This window comes from Haliotis asinina, chromosome 7, assembly GCF_037392515.1.
Source record: "Haliotis asinina isolate JCU_RB_2024 chromosome 7, JCU_Hal_asi_v2, whole genome shotgun sequence".
Taxonomy (NCBI): Eukaryota; Metazoa; Mollusca; class Gastropoda; order Lepetellida; family Haliotidae; genus Haliotis; species Haliotis asinina.
The window spans coordinates 729,023-748,248 of record NC_090286.1 but is presented as its reverse complement, the minus strand read 5'-3'; the positions used below and the strand labels follow the sequence as shown (position 1 = coordinate 748,248).

General features: G+C 39.3%; 2 protein-coding genes across 2 annotated transcripts in view; both read left to right on the top strand.

The window, feature by feature from the left end:
* LOC137291617 (tubulin polyglutamylase TTLL7-like) overlaps positions 1–5,095 on the top strand; it is a 28,902-nt gene extending 23,807 nt beyond the window's left edge. The window contains exons 17-18 of the mRNA XM_067823010.1: positions 1,385–1,588; positions 2,711–5,095. Coding sequence (XP_067679111.1) covers positions 1,385–1,588; positions 2,711–2,816 — 310 coding nt within the window. The 3' untranslated portion in view covers positions 2,817–5,095. The remainder of the gene's footprint in view (positions 1–1,384; positions 1,589–2,710) is intronic.
* A 2,516-nt stretch (positions 5,096–7,611) lies between these two features.
* Positions 7,612–10,823, top strand: LOC137291134 (uncharacterized). Its single transcript, XM_067822421.1, has 3 exons — positions 7,612–7,624; positions 8,682–9,974; positions 10,765–10,823. The coding sequence occupies exons 1-3, from the start codon at positions 7,612–7,614 to the stop codon at positions 10,821–10,823; spliced, it is 1,365 nt and encodes a 454-aa protein (XP_067678522.1).
* Positions 10,824–19,226: the final 8,403 nt, after the last annotated feature.

Here is a 19,226-nt window from a genome sequence, read left to right as displayed (position 1 = left end):
GCCCTCTGGGTAGGGGGTCATCCTATTTGTCTTCTTCTGAGTAGGTAGCCCTCTGGGTAGGGGGTCATCCTATTTGTCTTCTTCTGAGTAGGTAGCCCTCTGGGTAAGGGGTCATCCTGTTTCTCTTCTTCAGGTAGGTAGCCCTCTGGGTAGGGGGTCATCCTGTTTCTCTTCTTCTGAGTAGGTAGCCCTCTGGGTAGGGGGTCATCCTGTTTCTCTTCTTCTGAGTAGGGGGTCATCCTGTTTCTCTTCTTCTGGGTAGGTAGCCCTCTGGGTAGGGGGTCATCCTGTTTCTCTTCTTCTGAGTAGCTAGTCCTCTGGGTAGGGGGTCATCCTGTTTCTCTTCTTCTGGGTAGGTAGCCCTCTGGGTAGGGGGTCATCCTGTTTCTCTTCTTCTGAGTAGGGGGTCATCCTGTTTCTCTTCTTCTGGGTAGGTAGCCCTCTGGGTAGGGGGTCATCCTGTTTCTCTTCTTCTGGGTAGGTACCCCTCTGGGTAGGGGGGTCATCCTGTTTCTCTTCTTCTGAGTAGGTAGCCCTCTGGGTAGGGGGTCATCCTGTGTCTCTTCTTCTGAGTAGGGGGTCATCCTGTTTCTCTTCTTCTGGTTAGGTAGCCCTCTGGGTAGGGGGTCATCCTGTTTCTCTTCTTCTGAGTAGGGGGTCATCCTGTTTCTCTTCTTCTGGGTAGGTAGCCCTCTGGGTAGGGGGTCATCCTGTTTCTCTTCTTCTGAGTAGGGGGTCATCCTGTTTCTCCTATTCTGGGTAGGTAGCCCTCTGGGTAGGGGGTCATCCTGTTTCTCTTCTTCTGGGTAGGTAGCCCTCTGGGTAGGGGGTCATCCTGTTTCTCTTCTTCTGGGTAGGTAGCCCTGTGGGTAGGGGGTCATCCTGTTTCTCTTCTTCTGACACATTCAGGTATTTAGGTCCTGATATATTAGTGCAACTAAATGTCCAGGAAGTTCCTTCATAGAGTGGAACATTGTTGTCTTTTGGAGGGAGTGGATAATTGTACGTTTCTTGTTATAAAAACATACCATGTGTGGTATATCTAATGTAGACATCTTGATTGTCCTGATTTTATCTTCCCTTGCCTATGCTGAACCACAGTCGGTGCTTACATGATTTAATTATGGTTCTGCTTATAGAGAAATATTATCCAGTGATTAGCCAGTTCAAAAACATTATTCTTTAATCATTGGAAGGACATGTCTGTGTAGCATCAATCTTCAGTAATATTATGATTTTTCAGTTCTGTCATGTGCTAGCATCTCTTAAGGAGTGATTGTTGGGCAACTAGCCCCAGTGTAAGATATCTGTAAGCTGTAGACTGCATGCATGTGTTGAATGTTGTTGACAGCTGCATGAGATGAGTTGTCTCTGTACTTGACAGCAACTCGTGGGAGACAATATTCAGCAAGAGTTCAGAGAACATCAGTGAGGCAGAGTTGAACTGCTGCCGGCGGATCGTTCAACTGTGTCGGGACTGTCTCCTAATCGTCTACCAGTTTGCTGCGGAGGCAAAAGCAACATCACAGACAGCGCCTTCTAGTGAGAGCGAGGAGCCAACCACAGTGCCACAGCCAGCAAACAATGCGTGAGTTGTGTCAGGGTCAGAGGTGATGACAGGGATGGTAGGAGTGTGTGTGTGTGAGTATGGATGTAGATGTGGATGTGGGTGGATGTAAATGTGGATGGGTGTGGATGTGGGTTTGAGTGGATGGGTGGGTGTGGATGGATGTGGGTGTGGGTGAGAGTGAATGGATGTGAGTGGGTGTGGATGTGGATGTAGGTGTGGATAGGTGGATGGATATGGGTGGCTGTGGGTGTGGGTTGGGTGTGGATGTAGGTGTGGATAGGTGGATGGATATGGGTGGCTGTGGCTGTGGGTTGGGTGTAGATGTCGATGTGGGTGGGTGTGGATGTGGATGTAGGTGTGGATAGGTGGATGGATATGGGTGGCTGTGGGTGTGGGTTGGGTGTGGATGTCGATGTGGGTGGGTGTGGATGTGGATGTAGGTGTGGATAGGTGGATGGATATGGGTGGCTGTGGGTGTGGGTTGGGTGTGGATGTCGATGTGGGTAGGGTGTGGATGTAGATATAGGTGTGGATAGGTGGATGGATATGGGTGGCTGTGGGTGTGGGTTGGGTGTAGATGTCGATGTGGGTGGGTGTGGATGTGGATGTAGGTGTGGATAGGTGGATGGATATGGGTGGCTGTGGGTGTGGGTTGGGTGTGGATGTCGATGTGGGTGGGTGTGGATGTAGATGTAGGTGTGGATAGGTGGATGGATATGGGTGGCTGTGGGTGTGGGTTGGGTGTGGATGTCGATGTGGGTGGGTGTGGATGTAGATGTAGGTGTGGATAGGTGGATGGATATGGGTGGCTGTGGGTGTGGGTTGGGTGTGGATGTCGATGTGGGTGGGTGTGGGTGTGGATGTAGGTGTGGATAGGTGGATGGATATGGGTGGCTGTGGCTGTGGGTTGGGTATGGATGTCGGTGTGGGTGGGTGTGGGTGTGGATGTAGGTGTGGATAGGTGGATGGATATGGGTGGCTGTGGGTGTGGGTTGGGTGTAGATGTCGATGTGGGTTGGTGGATGGATATGGGTGGATGTTGTTGGATGTGGATGGATGTGAGTGGGTGTGGGTGTGGATCTAAGACTGAACTGATTTCAAAACTGATTTCAAGTACAACTCCCTCCCTCACTCGCTCAGGTTTATCGCCAGTCGAGATGTGAGGCCAGCGGCTACCTGGAACCCACACACCTTCAGTCAGCGTTACTCCAAGCTCTACAACAGGGCCGAGGGCATGGGGTCGTGACAACCCCACTTGGGATTAAGTGATGCGTCAGGCCCGAGGTAGCAGAGTAGATGTAGCCGTCCTGATGTAACATTGTAGTCTGCAGCGCCATGAACTGCCTGGGGTCCATTCCACAAAGGTATCACAGTACTCTGATTATCTTAAGGCTGTCAGAGTTTGGACATACAATGATCTAGGTGCCGATGTGTCTGCCTTGTGAAATGGATCCCACGTGGACATGTGGAACTGTCACGTGACTGACTTGTATACTACAGGCCAACAACTACTGATGACATCTACATGCGACACATCTCTTACTTAGTTTTATTTCCTCTTTCTAGCTCAGAATAAATTTCCTGTGATACACATTTACAACAATGTAAGTGATCAAACTAATATTGGGGCTCTTTATTCATGTTTTGGCTAATTTTGGACCTTGTACCTTGATCATGCTTGCACCCAAAACATATGTAGATTTGTTCAGCTGGAACCCTGAAAATATTGGAAGAAGTTGTATGTTGTTTTATACAAGGAGGCAATTTGTATGTTATTTATTAGAAGGGGCCAAGCTATATATTGTTCTATAAGAGCAGCCAGCTTGTATATTGTTTTATACAAGGAGACAACTTGTATATTGTTCTATAAGAGAAGCCAACTTGTATATTGTTTTATACAAGGAGACAACTTGGATATTGTCCTATATGAGGAGCCTGAGGGTATATTTTTAACAAGGAGCCAGCTTATCGATTGCTCTGTATGAGGAGCCAGCTTGTATATTGGTTTAAACGAGGAGCCAGCTTGCAAGTTGTTTGATACAAGAAGCCAACTTGTATATTGTTTTATACAATGATGTCTGCTCTGATAGTGCTTGATTCTAACCATGTACAAGACGGCATTAGTGACATTGTAAACATTTTCTATTTATGAAATAACTTTACTCCTGAATGTATATCTGAGCATATGTATGCTTTGTGTAAATATAATATACATATTGTCCTTTTATAATGTCTGAAGTAGGTAGCTGTTTATCACTTTGTACATTAAACACAACTAATCTTTGATGCCTGTATAGTGTCTAGTCACATGTACCAATCTTGTCACCACAGTTGTTTTGGACTAGACAGACATCTTGTAACTCTCTACTGGAGATGACCTGAGACAGCATTGGATCACAGACGTACAATGAAGTCTCCAGCTCCAGAACATGCTACATGATAGTGTTTCCACACACATGGGCTAACTGCTTCACTCTAGTGTGTCACAAAATAACAAATGTGTAACTCAAATATTTATCTTCAACTTTCTCCAATATCTTATGATTCTTGATATATTTTGACAATTACAAAATCCTAAATATACATGTACCACAGGTTTCCATTCTTCAGTTTACTTCCCTCACCACACTTTCCACAGAATCTGGTGGAGTAGACGGCCATTATTTAAACAACGTATCTGTTGGGCAGGTTAGTAAAGAGAAGAAATCATCTTGTACAAATTGGGGGTTTATTGAAGGATCACTTTTAAGACCAGAGTTTTTTCAACATTTATAAGGTGTATCATTGTTGCTACTTGTTACTGCATAGACAATGATACTGTTTGTGAAAAATGGGTTCTATTATTCCTGTCTGCCAATATGTATTGATACGATGTGTGAATATCCATCCTCTGATTTGTAGTGATACAGTATGTGTACATCAGTCTTTTGTTATATAATGATACGATCTGTTTACGTCCATCCTCTGATATGTAATGATACAATGTATGAACATTTGTCCCCTGATATGTGACATGAGACAGTGTGTGTACATTCATCCTCGGACTGGTGATTCTGTTTCATGTCTACATTACCAGCTCGCTCAGCCTAGTTTCTTGGGTATGTTCTGCCAGCACTCAAGAGTTGTGTCAGCACCCAGTGTTGTACCAGGGTTCAGCCAGCTCTCAGTGTTGTGCCAGCAATCAGTGTTGTGCCTGCGATCAGGGCTTTGCCTGCACTCAGTGTTGTGCCAGCAATTAGTGTTGTGCCAGCGATCTGGGCTCTGCCAGCATTCAGTGTTGTGCCAGCAATCAGGGCTCTACCAGCGCTCAGTGTTGTGCCAGTGATCAGGGCTCTGCCAACACAGTGTTGTGCCAGCGATCTGGGCTCTGACAGCACTCAGTGTAAGGTCAGTTCTTACTGTAGTACCAGTGCCGCAGCAAAGCCAGGGAACCAGGCTGGCTTCCATACATGTGCTGAGAACTCCAACAACACCAGCCATGTTTCTCAGTTCTGCATAAGACTTTAATAAATCAATTTATTTTCAGTGTTGTTTTGTTGTTTTTCACAGGTATTCTAGCCATGTAAACTGGACTGTATACAAATACTGATGGTCTAAGTTTTCAGAGGTACTTTTCCAAATGAATAACTAGAAAGTGTTTCTACTCATAACAACAGATGTCTCCCCCTTTCTAGCTATTTAATGTTGAGACCTCAAACACTTCATTTGATTTCTTCAATTTCAAAATCTTTAAGTATGAAAATATATATTGATACTATTTTATTGTGTTTCTGAAGTCTTATTTTCATTCCCCCCCCACCAATGTAATGTGGGGGGAATATTGTGGACACCTCGTCTGTCTGTCCGTCCATAATCATTTTGTTTCCAGAGATAACTCATAAACCATTCAATATTTTTAGACCCAAATTGATAGATATAATAGTCTGAACTTATGGTTGTGCCTTTTGCTATTTACAGAGTTTAGGCATTTTTATTTGTTTTGTTTTTCCATTCTGGTCTTAGTCTAATGGTTGGGTGGCCTTCATTTCCGGAGCAGAACTCAAAAACCGTTCAATATTTTTCTGCAAAATTTGTTAGATACATCAATCAGAACCTAAAATGGTGCCTTTTGGTGTTGGCAGGTTTTTGTGATTTTATTATTTTCTTGGTTTCCATGGAAATATTTTGGACTTACCCTCAAACTGGAGGGATGGGCTTCATTTCCGAAGCAGAATTGAAAAACTTCTTGATATCTTTCTGCGAAACTTGGTAGATATGTGAGGCAGACCCAAAAGCAGTGCCTTTTGCTATTTACAGATTTTGGTGATTTATTATTTTCCCATTTTCCATGGGAACGATTCTGACTTGGTCTCAATAGGGAGGGATGGGCTTCGTTTCCGGAGCAAAACTTGAAACTTTTTAATATCATTCAGCAAACCTTGCCTGATATGTGAGGCTAACCATAAGCGTGGCACCTTTATCTATTTACAAGGTTTTGGCATTTTTACTTTCCAGGTTTCCATGAAAACAATTTAAACTTAGTCTCAAAATGGAGGGATGGGCTTCAAATCTAAACAAGAGTCATCAAAAGATGACATGTCCCCCGGCCCCCACATATTTGAAAGGACAAATCATCTGAGAGTTACTTGATGTTTTCTTAGATTAGGTTTGAATCGTTTCCATGGAAGTTATGAAAAATATGAATGCCATGTAAACAGCAAAAGGCACCACTTCAAGATCAGTCTCCTATATCTGCCAAGATCTGTTGAAAGATGTCAAATGGTTTTCGAGTTGTCCTCTGGAAGCGAAGCCTATCCCTCCATTTTGAGACTAAGTCAGAGTTGTTACCATGGAAACCAGGAAAAATAAAAATGCCAAAACATTGTAAATAGAAAAAGGCACTTTGTGGTCTGCCTGAAATATCTGCCATGTTTTGCTGTAAGATCATGAATAATTTTCAAGTTCTGCTCCGGAAACGAAGCCCATCCCTCCACTTTGAGACTAAGTCAGAATTGTTTCCATGGAAACTGGGAAAATGATAAATCACAAAAGTAGCAAAAGGCAGCACTTTAGGGTCTCCCCTACATATCTGCCAAGTTTTGCAGAATGATATGTAGAAGTTTTTGAGGTGTGCTCCGGAAATGAAGTCCATCCCTCACATTTGAGACGAAGTCTGAAATGTTTCCATGGAAACCCAGACAATTATAAATCACAAAAACCTGTAAATAGCAAAAGGCACCACTTTGGGGTCTGCCAGATGTGCTCCGGAAACGAAACACACCTCTCAATTTGAATGGAAACTGAGAAACTAAGAAATCACAAAAACCTGTAAATAGCAAAGGGCACAATTTTAGCTTGCAGAAAAACGAACAGATTTTGAGGTCTGCTCCGGAAACGAAGCCCATCCCTCCATTTTGAGACGAAGTCCGAAACGTTTCCATGGAAACCGAAAAATAATATATCATAAAAATCTGTAAATACCAAAAGGCACCACTTCAGGTTCTGACTGATATATCTACCAAGTTTTGCTGAAAAATATTGAACGGTTTTTGCGTTCTGCTCCGGTAACGAAGCCCACCCCACCACTAGAATAACACCAAAATGTTCCATTGAAAAACAAAAAAAATAAAAATGCCCAAACTCTGTAAATAGCAAAAGGCACAACTATATGTTGAGATTATTATATCTATCAATTTTGGTCTAAAAATATTGAATGGTTTCTGAGTTATGCTCTGGAAACAAAATGATTACGGACGCACGAGGCATCGACTATATCCCCCTGCATTACATGTCGGGGCGATAAAAGGGATCAAGTAACTGTCAGGCTATTTGTCCTTTCAAATATGTGGAGGCTGGGGGGATGTGTCATTTTCTGATGACTCTTTTTGTGTTTGTAAGATCTTCATTTAATATTTTTATATTCAACTGAATTTAATTGCTTGTCAACAAATCAACAATTCCAAACTGTTGCCATGGACACAGAATAAACTAAAATTTAAAAAAACACTCCTCAAACACCCAAGAGGCACATCTACATGATATGGAAGGGCAATATAGCAAATATGGTGAAGATCGGTCAGTTAGATTCAAAATTCTGCTCCGGAAAGACAAAGTCCAAATTGTTGCCAAGAAAACAAGAAAAAAATGGTTATGTATCCCACAACCATGTACCCCACACATAGACGTGTACCCCCACAAAGACGTTCCCCTACAAAGATGCCTACCCCAAAGTGGATGCATAGCCGTACAAAGACGTGTACCCCTACAAAGATATGTATCCCCACATAGATGTGTACTGCCACAAATATGTGTATCCCCACTTTGATGTGTACAGCCACAAATATGTGTATCCCCACATAGATGTGTACTGCCACAAATACGTGTATCCCACATAGATGTGTACTGCCACAAATACGTGTATCCCCACATAGATGTGTACTGCCACAAATACGTGTACCCCCTCATAGATGTATACTGCCACAAATACATGTATCCCCTCACAGATGTGTACTGCCACAAAGACATGTATCCCCACATAGATGTGTACCCCTTCATAGATGTGTACTGCCACAAATACATTTATCCCCACCAAGACATGTATCCCCACATAGATGTGTACCCCCACATGCATGTGTACCCCCTCATAGATGTGTACCCCCTCATAGATGTGTACTGCCACAAATATGTGTATCCCCACACAGATGTGTACCCCTTTATAGATGTGTACTGCCACAAATACATTTATCCCCACCAAGACATGTATCCCCTCATAGATGTGTACTGCCACAAATATGTGTATCCCCACACAGATGTGTACCCCTTCATAGATGTGTACTGCCACAAATATGTGTATCCCCACACAGATGTGTACCCCTTTATAGATGTGTACTGCCACAAATACATTTATCCCCACCAAGACATGTATCCCCTCATAGATGTGTACTGCCACAAATATGTGTATCCCCACACAGATGTGTACCCCTTCATAGATGTGTACTGCCACAAATATGTGTATCCCCACACAGATGTGTACCCCTTCATAGATGTGTACTGCCACAAATATGTGTATCCCCACACAGATGTGTACCCCTTCATAGATGTGTACTGCCACAATATGTGTATCCCCACACAGATGTGTACCCCTTCATAGATGTGTACCCCCTCATAGATGTGTACTGCCACAAATATGTGTATCCCCACACAGATGTGTACCCCTTCATAGATGTGTACCCCTTCATAGATGTGTACTGCCACAAATATGTGTATCCCCACACAGATGTGTACCCCTTCATAGATGTGTACCCCCTCATAGATGTGTACTGCCACAAATATGTGTATCCCCACACAGATGTGTACCCCTTCATAGATGTATACCCCTTCATAGATGTGTACTGCCACAAATATGTGTATCCCCACACAGATGTGTACCCCTTCATAGATGTGTACCCCCTCATAGATGTGTACTGCCACAAATATGTGTATCCCCACACAGATGTGTACCCCTTCATAGATGTGTACTGCCACAAATATGTGTATCCCCACACAGATGTGTACCCCTTCATAGATGTGTACTGCCACAAATATGTGTATCCCCACACAGATGTGTACCCCTTCATAGATGTGTACTGCCACAAATATGTGTATCCCCACACAGATGTGTACCCCTTCATAGATGTGTACTGCCACAAATATGTGTATCCCCACACAGATGTGTACCCCCTCATAGATGTGTACTGCCACAAATATGTGTATCCCCACACAGATGTGTACCCCTTCATAGATGTGTACTGCCACAAATATGTGTATCCCCACACAGATGTGTACCCCTTCATAGATGTGTACTGCCACAAATATGTGTATCCCCACACAGATGTGTACCCCTTCATAGATGTGTACTGCCACAAATATGTGTATCCCCACACAGATGTGTACCCCTTCATAGATGTGTACTGCCACAAATATGTGTATCCCCACACAGATGTGTACCCCTTCATAGATGTGTACTGCCACAAATATGTGTATCCCCACACAGATGTGTACCCCTTCATAGATGTGTACTGCCACAAATATGTGTATCCCCACACAGATGTGTACCCCTTCATAGATGTGTACTGCCACAAATATGTGTATCCCCACACAGATGTGTACCCCTTCATAGATGTGTACTGCCACAAATATGTGTATCCCCACACAGATGTGTACCCCTTCATAGATGTGTACTGCCACAAATATGTGTATCCCCACACAGATGTGTACCCCTTCATAGATGTGTACTGCCACAAATATGTGTATCCCCACACAGATGTGTACCCCTTCATAGATGTGTACTGCCACAAATATGTGTATCCCCACACAGATGTGTACCCCCTCATAGATGTGTACCCCCACATGGATGTGTACCATGACAAAGACATAACCCAACACTGTCAACAACAGACACACAGAATCATTTCACAGCTTTATTTACAATTGTGAGGTCACTGTCAATATATGTATAATATCATATGTTACCTCGGACACCGGTTTTAAGCGAGATGGTGTGGGGCTAATCAGCTGATCCCACAACAGGTGATATGGCTTCCTCCCGGACACAGGTCACATGACTTGGGAACTGTATGGATGTTGGACTGTACGTCAGCACTGTGCTGCTTCAAAGGATGAAAATAAACAACTTGTAGTTTTTGAATGAAACCAATGATTAACAAATACATATGTGGGTGTTGTGAGTCATTATGTGACCTTTATGAGCTCCAAGACAGATGGAGTCATGAAGTAGTACTGGTGATTGTAACAAGCACAAGACAGAGATGTTACAACACAGCTACTCCCAAGGCTACAACAGGGCATACTCGCTTGTGTTTATCTGAACAAACTGTACCCATCTCACTCAAACATAATTGGGTATTTGCCGTTTTCAACTTTTTGATAAAAAATATAGTTTCAGAGTTGGTACATGTGTTATTTATATTTGATCTGTAATGTGAGAAATGATAAGAAAGTCGGCAAGTTGCCAAGTTCATGTGCTGAAATAGAATCCCTCAATATTCGTCAGTTATAATATCTATCCACCAGTATGCAAGATAAGATTTGACATTTTTGTGTATTCACATGTAAGATTAAATTTATTGAGAATTTACAAAAATTCAAACGTACTTGTATGCAATAGACTTATTAGGAATTGAGTTTTGACATGAATATTTGTGTAATTGGTGCAGGTCTGTACCTCTGTGCTCCATCCAAGGTCCTCCCATCCCAGTTACTGAGTCTCATGTAGTGATGTCAGAGACAATATAATGCCTCAGGTTGTTGCCTATGATTAAACATGAGTCATCAGAAGATGACATCTCCCTCAGCCCCCACATACTTGAAAGGACGTATCATCTGACAGTTACTTGATGTTCTTTTCAGACTAGGTTTGAATTGTTTCCATGGAAATAATGAAAAATATAAATGCTGTATATCTGTAAACAGCAAAAGGCACCACTTCAAGACCTGTCTCATATATCTGCCAAGATCTATTTAAAGATACCAAATGGTTTTCAAGGTGTGCTCTGGAAACGAAGCCCATTCCTCCCTTTTGATACTAAGTCTGAATTGTTTCCATGGCAACAAGGCAAAATAAAAATGCCAAAAATTGGTAAATAGCGAAAGGCACCACTTTGGGGTTTACTTCACATATCTGCCAAGTTTTGCAGAAAGATATTAGAAAGTTTTCAAGTTGTGCTCCAGAAACAGAGCCCATCCCTCCCTTTAAAGACTAAGTATGAATTCTTTCCATGGAAACCAAGAAAAATAAATATGACAAAAATCTGTAAATAACAAAAGCTACCACTTCATATTCTATCTCATATATCTGCCAAGATCTACTGAAAGATATTATTAAGTGCTCTGGAAACGAAGCCCATCCCTCCCTTTGGGTTCTCAGTTTGAATTGTTTCCATGGAAACCAGGAAAAATAAAAATGCCAACAATTTGTAAATAGCAAAGGCACCACTATAGAGTTTAGCTCACATATCTGCCAAGTTTTGCTGAAAGATATTAAGAAGCTTTCTAGTTGTGCTCCGGAAATGAAACTCACATATCAGAGTTTCCTTGTCCGACCACATCCATGCCCACCCAAACCATACCATACCTTGGAACAACATCAGCATCCTTGAGGCAGTCAACATCAAATGACTCAGCCCGACAATCAACAGAGATCAAGGTTATTACATCCCTACAGCTTAAGATCACCTAATCAAACCTAATCAAGAATAACCAACAGTTGCCCACTGGCTTTGTCATCTCTTATCACAACCAACCCTCATGTCAACACACTATACATCAACCCCGTCTACTGTTTTAACTCACATCCCTGCCATGCATGTATTCTCCCTGTGCATATGATTTGCATCTTTTGCTTGATAACAGTGTTAGAATCTACACCGAAACGTCACGTCTATTGCAAGAAAGAAGTTGTCTATCCATAAAAGTCTTCATCCATTGGAGGTAGTACATTAAGGTAACTTAGCATTGGAGGTAGTACATAAAAGTAACCAAACATTGATGGTAGTACCTAAAGATAACGAAACACTGAATGTAGTACCTAAAGACAACTTAACATTGGAGGTAGTACATTAAGGTAACCAAACATTGATGGTAGTACCTAATGATAACGAAACACTGAATGTAGTACCTAAAGACAACTTAACATTGGAGGTAGTACATTAAGGTAACCAAACACTGATGGTAGTACCTAAAGATAACGAAACACTGAATGTAGTGCCTAAAGACAACTTAACATTGGAGGTAGTACATAAAAGTAACCAAACATTGATGGTAGTACCTAATGATAACGAAACACTGAATGTAGTACCTAAAGACAACTTAACATTGGAGGTAGTACATTAAGGTAACCAAACATTGATGGTAGTACCTAATGATAACGAAACACTGAATGTAGTACCTAAAGACAACTTAACATTGGAGGTAGTACATTAAGGTAACCAAACACTGATGGTAGTACCTAAAGATAACGAAACACTGAATGTAGTGCCTAAAGACAACTTAACATTGGAGGTAGTACATAAAAGTAACCAAACATTGATGGTAGTACCTAAAGATAAGTAAACATTGATGGTAGTACCTAAAGACAACTTAACATTGGAGGTAGTACATTAAGGTAACCAAACATTGATGGTAGTACCTAATGATAACGAAACACTGAATGTAGTACCTAAAGACAACTTAACATTGGAGGTAGTACATTAAGGTAACCAAACATTGATGGTAGTACCTAATGATAACGAAACACTGAATGTAGTACCTAAAGACAACTTAACATTGGAGGTAGTACATAAAAGTAACCAAACATTGATGGTAGTACCTAAAGATAAGTAAACATTGATGGTAGTACCTAAAGACAACTTAACATTGGAGGTAGTACATTAAGGTAACTTAGCATTGGAGGTAGTACATTAAGGTAACCAAACATTGATGGTAGTACCTAATGATAACGAAACACTGAATGTAGTGCCTAAAGACAACTTAACATTGGAGGTAGTACATAAAAGTAACCAAACATTGATGGTAGTACCTAAAGATAAGTAAACATTGATGGTAGTACCTAAAGACAACTTAACATTGGAGGTAGTACATTAAGGTAACCAAACATTGATGGTAGTACCTAAAGATAACGAAACACTGAATGTAGTACCTAAAGACAACTTAACATTGGAGGTAGTACATTAAGGTAACCAAACATTGATGGTAGTACCTAAAGATAACGAAACACTGAATGTAGTACCTAAAGATAACTTAACATTGGAGGTAGTACATTAAGGTTACCAAACATTGATGGTAGTACCTAAAGATAACGAAACACTGAATGTAGTACCTAAAGACAACTTAACATTGGAGGTAGTACATTAAGGTTACCAAACATTGATGGTAGTACCTAAAGATAACAAAACACTGAATGTAGTACCTAAAGACAACTTAACATTGGAGGTAGTACATTAAGGTAACCAAACATTGATGGTAGTACCTAAAGATAACGAAACACTGAATGTAGTACCTAAAGACAACTTAACATTGGAGGTAGTACATTAAGGTTACCAAACATTGATGGTAGTACCTAAAGATAACAAAACACTGAATGTAGTACCTAAAGACAACTTAACATTGGAGGTAGTACATTAAGGTAACCAAACATTGATGGTAGTACCTAAAGATAACGAAACACTGAATGTAGTACCTAAAGACAACTTAACATTGGAGGTAGTACATTAAGGTTACCAAACATTGATGGTAGTACCTAAAGATAACAAAACACTGAATGTAGTGCCTAAAGACAACTTAACATTGGAGGTAGTACATAAAAGTAACCAAACATTGATGGTAGTACCTAAAGATAACGAAACACTGAATGTAGTACCTAAAGACAACTTAACATTGGAGGTAGTACATTAAGGTAACCAAACATTGATGGTAGTACCTCAAGATAACGAAACACTGAATGTAGTACCTAAAGACAACTTAACATTGGAGGTAGTACATTAAGCTAACCAAACATTGATGGTAGTACCTAAAGATAACAAAACACTGAATGTAGTACCTAAAGATAACATAACATTGGAGGTAGTACATAAAAGTAACCAAACATTGATGGTAGTACCTAAAGATAACGAAACACTGAATGTAGTACCTAAAGACAACTTAACATTGGAGGTAGTACATAAAGGTAACCAAACATTGATGGTAGTACCTAAAGATAACGAAACACTGAATGTAGTACCTAAAGACAACTTAACATTGGAGGTAGTACATAAAAGTAACCAAACATTGATGGTAGTACCTAAAGATAACAAAACACTGAATGTAGTGCCTAAAGATAACATAACATTGGAGGTAGTACATAAAAGTAACCAAACATTGATGGTAGTACCTAATGATAACGAAACACTGAATGTAGTACCTAAAGACAACTTAACATTGGAGGTAGTACATAAAAGTAACCAAACATTGATGGTAGTACCTAAAGATAACGAAACACTGAATGTAGTACCTAAAGATAACTTAACATTGGAGGTAGTACATTAAGGTAACCAAACATTGATGGTAGTACCTAAAGATAACGAAACACTGAATGTAGTACCTAAAGACAACTTAACATTGGAGGTAGTACATAAAAGTAACCAAACATTGATGGTAGTACCTAATGATAACGAAACACTGAATGTAGTGCCTAAAGATAACTTAACATTGGAGGTAGTACATAAAAGTAACCAAACATTGATGAGAGTACCTAAAGATAAGTAAACATTGAATGTAGTGCCTAAAGATAACTTAACATTGGAGGTAGTACATTAAGGTAACCAAACATTGATGGTAGTACCTAAAGATAAGTAAACATTGAATGTAGTGCCTAAAGACAACTTAACATTGGAGGTAGTACATTAAGGTAACCAAACATTGATGGTAGTACCTAAAGATAACGAAACACTGAATGTAGTACCTAAAGACAACTTAACATTGGAGGTAGTACATAAAAGTAACCAAACATTGATGGTAGTACCTCAAGATAACGAAACACTGAATGTAGTACCTAAAGACAACTTAACATTGGAGGTAGTACATTAAGCTAACCAAACATTGATGGTAGTACCTAAAGATAACAAAACACTGAATGTAGTACCTAAAGATAACATAACATTGGAGGTAGTACATAAAAGTAACCAAACATTGATGGTAGTACCTAAAGATAACGAAACACTGAATGTAGTACCTAAAGACAACTTAACATTGGAGGTAGTACATTAAGGTAACCAAACATTGATGGTAGTACCTAAAGATAACGAAACACTGAATGTAGTACCTAAAGACAACTTAACATTGGAGGTAGTACATAAAAGTAACCAAACATTGATGGTAGTACCTAAAGATAACAAAACACTGAATGTAGTGCCTAAAGACAACATAACATTGGAGGTAGTACATAAAAGTAACCAAACATTGATGGTAGTACCTAAAGATAACGAAACACTGAATGTAGTACCTAAAGACAACTTAACATTGGAGGTAGTACATAAAAGTAACCAAACATTGATGGTAGTACCTAAAGATAACGAAACACTGAATGTAGTACCTAAAGATAACTTAACATTGGAGGTAGTACATTAAGGTAACCAAACATTGATGGTAGTACCTAAAGATAACGAAACACTGAATGTAGTACCTAAAGACAACTTAACATTGGAGGTAGTACATAAAAGTAACCAAACATTGATGGTAGTACCTAATGATAACGAAACACTGAATGTAGTGCCTAAAGATAACTTAACATTGGAGGTAGTACATAAAAGTAACCAAACATTGATGGTAGTACCTAAAGATAAGTAAACATTGAATGTAGTGCCTAAAGATAACTTAACATTAGAGGTAGTACATTAAGGTAACCAAACATTGATGGTAGTACCTAAAGATAAGTAAACATTGAATGTAGTGCCTAAAGACAACTTAACATTGGAGGTAGTACATTAAGGTAACCAAACATTGATGGTAGTACCTAAAGATAACGAAACACTGAATGTAGTACCTAAAGACAACTTAACATTGGAGGTAGTACATAAAAGAAACCAAACATTGATGGTAGTACCTAATGATAACGAAACACTGAATGTAGTGCCTAAAGATAACTTAACATTGGAGGTAGTACATAAAAGTAACCAAACATTGATGGTAGTACCTAAAGATAACGAAACACTGAATGTAGTACCTAAAGACAACTTAACATTGGAGGTAGTACATTAAGGTAACCAAACATTGATGGTAGTACCTAAAGATAACGAAACACTGAATGTAGTGCCTAAAGACAACTTAACATTGGAGGTAGTACATTAAGGTAACCAAACATTGATGGTAGTACCTAAAGATAACGAAACACTGAATGTAGTACCTAAAGACAACTTAACATTGGAGGTAGTACATAAAAGTAACCAAACATTGATGGTAGTACCTAATGATAACGAAACACTGAATGTAGTGCCTAAAGATAACTTAACATTGGAGGTAGTACATAAAAGTAACCAAACATTGATGGTAGTACCTAAAGATAACGAAACACTGAATGTAGTACCTAAAGATAACTTAACATTGGAGGTAGTACATAAAAGTAACCAAACACTGATGGTAGTACCTAAAGATAACGAAACACTGAATGTAGTGCCTAAAGACAACTTAACATTGGAGGTAGTACATAAAAGTAACCAAACATTGATGGTAGTACCTAATGATAACGAAACACTGAATGTAGTGCCTAAAGATAACTTAACATTGGAGGTAGTACATAAAAGTAACCAAACATTGATGGTAGTACCTAATGATAACGAAACACTGAATGTAGTGCCTAAAGATAACTTAACATTGGAGGTAGTACATAAAAGTAACCAAACATTGATGGTAGTACCTAATGATAACGAAACACTGAATGTAGTACCTAAAGACAACTTAACATTGGAGGTAGTACATAAAAGTAACCAAACATTGATGGTAGTACCTAATGATAACGAAACACTGAATGTAGTGCCTAAAGATAACTTAACATTGGAGGTAGTACATAAAAGTAACCAAACATTGATGGTAGTACCTAATGATAACGAAACACTGAATGTAGTGCCTAAAGATAACTTAACATTGGAGGTAGTACATTAAGGTAACCAAACATTGATGGTAGTACCTAAAGATAAGTAAACATTGAATGTAGTGCCTAAAGATAACTTAACATTGGAGGTAGTACATAAAAGTAACCAAACATTGATGGTAGTACCTAAAGATAAGTAAACATTGAATGTAGTGCCTAAAGATAACTTAACATTGGAGGTAGTACATAAAAGTAACCAAACATTGATGGTAGTACCTAATGATAACGAAACACTGAATGTAGTGCCTAAAGATAACTTAACATTGGAGGTAGTACCTAAAGAAAACTTAACATTGAAGGTAGTACATAACAGTAACCAAACACTGATGGTAGTACCTAAAGATAAGTAAACATTGATGGTAGTACCTAAAGATAACTAAACTTTGGAGGTAGTACATAAAAGTAACCAAACATTGATGGTAGTACCTAAAGATAAGTAAACATTGATGGTAGTACCTAAAGACAACCTAACATTGGAGGTAGTACATTAAGGTAACCAAACATTGATGGTAGTACCTAAAGATAACGAAACACTGAATGTAGTGCCTAAAGACAACTTAACATTGGAGGTAGTACATTAAGGTAACCAAACATTGATGGTAGTACCTAAAGATAAGTAAACATTGATGGTAGTACCTAAAGATAACTTAACATCGGAGGTAGTACATAAAAGTAACCAAACATTGATGGTAGTACATAAAGGTATTGAAGGTAGTACATAAAGGTATTGAAGGTAGTACATAAAGGTATTGAAGGTAGTACATCAAGGTAACTAAATATTGGGGGTAGTACCTAAAGATAACTTAACACTGGAGGTAGTACATTAAGGTAACCAAACATTGGACGTAGTACATAAAGGTATTGAAGGTAGTACATAAAGGTATTGAAGGTAGTACATAAAGATAACGAAACACTGAATGTAGTGCCTAAAGATAACTTAACATTGGAGGTAGTACATTAAGGTAACCAAACATTGATGGTAGTACCTAAAGATAACGAAACACTGAATGTAGTGCCTAAAGACAACTTAACATTGGAGGTAGTACATTAAGGTAACCAAACATTGATGGTAGTACCTAAAGATAACGAAACACTGAATGTAGTACCTAAAGACAACTTAACATTGGAGGTAGTACATAAAAGTAACCAAACATTGATGGTAGTACCTAAAGATAACGAAACACTGAATGTAGTGCCTAAAGATAACTTAACATTGGAGGTAGTACATTAAGGTAACCAAACATTGATGGTAGTACCTAAAGATAACGAAACACTGAATGTAGTGCCTAAAGATAACTTAACATTGGAGGTAGTACATTAAGGTAACCAAACATTGATGGTAGTACCTAAAGATAACGAAACACTGAATGTAGTACCTAAAGATAACTTAACACTGGAGGTAGTACATTAAGGTAACCAAACATTGGACGTAGTACATAAAGGTATTGAAGGTAGTACATAAAGGTATTGAAGGTAGTACATAAAGATAACGAAACACTGAATGTAGTGCCTAAAGATAACTTAACATTGGAGGTAGTACATTAAGGTAACCAAACATTGATGGTAGTACCTAAAGATAACGAAACACTGAATGTAGTGCCTAAAGACAACTTAACATTGGAGGTAGTACATTAAGGTAACCAAACATTGATGGTAGTACCTAAAGATAACGAAACACTGAATGTAGTACCTAAAGACAACTTAACATTGGAGGTAGTACATAAAAGTAACCAAACATTGATGGTAGTACCTAAAGATAACGAAACACTGAATGTAGTGCCTAAAGATAACTTAACATTGGAGGTAGTACATTAAGGTAACCAAACATTGATGGTAGTACCTAAAGATAACGAAACACTGAATGTAGTACCTAAAGATAACTTAACATTGGAGGTAGAACATAAAAGTAACCAAACATTGATGGTAGTACCTAAAGATAACGAAACACTGAATGTAGTGCCTAAAGATAACTTAACATTGGAGGTAGTACATAAAAGT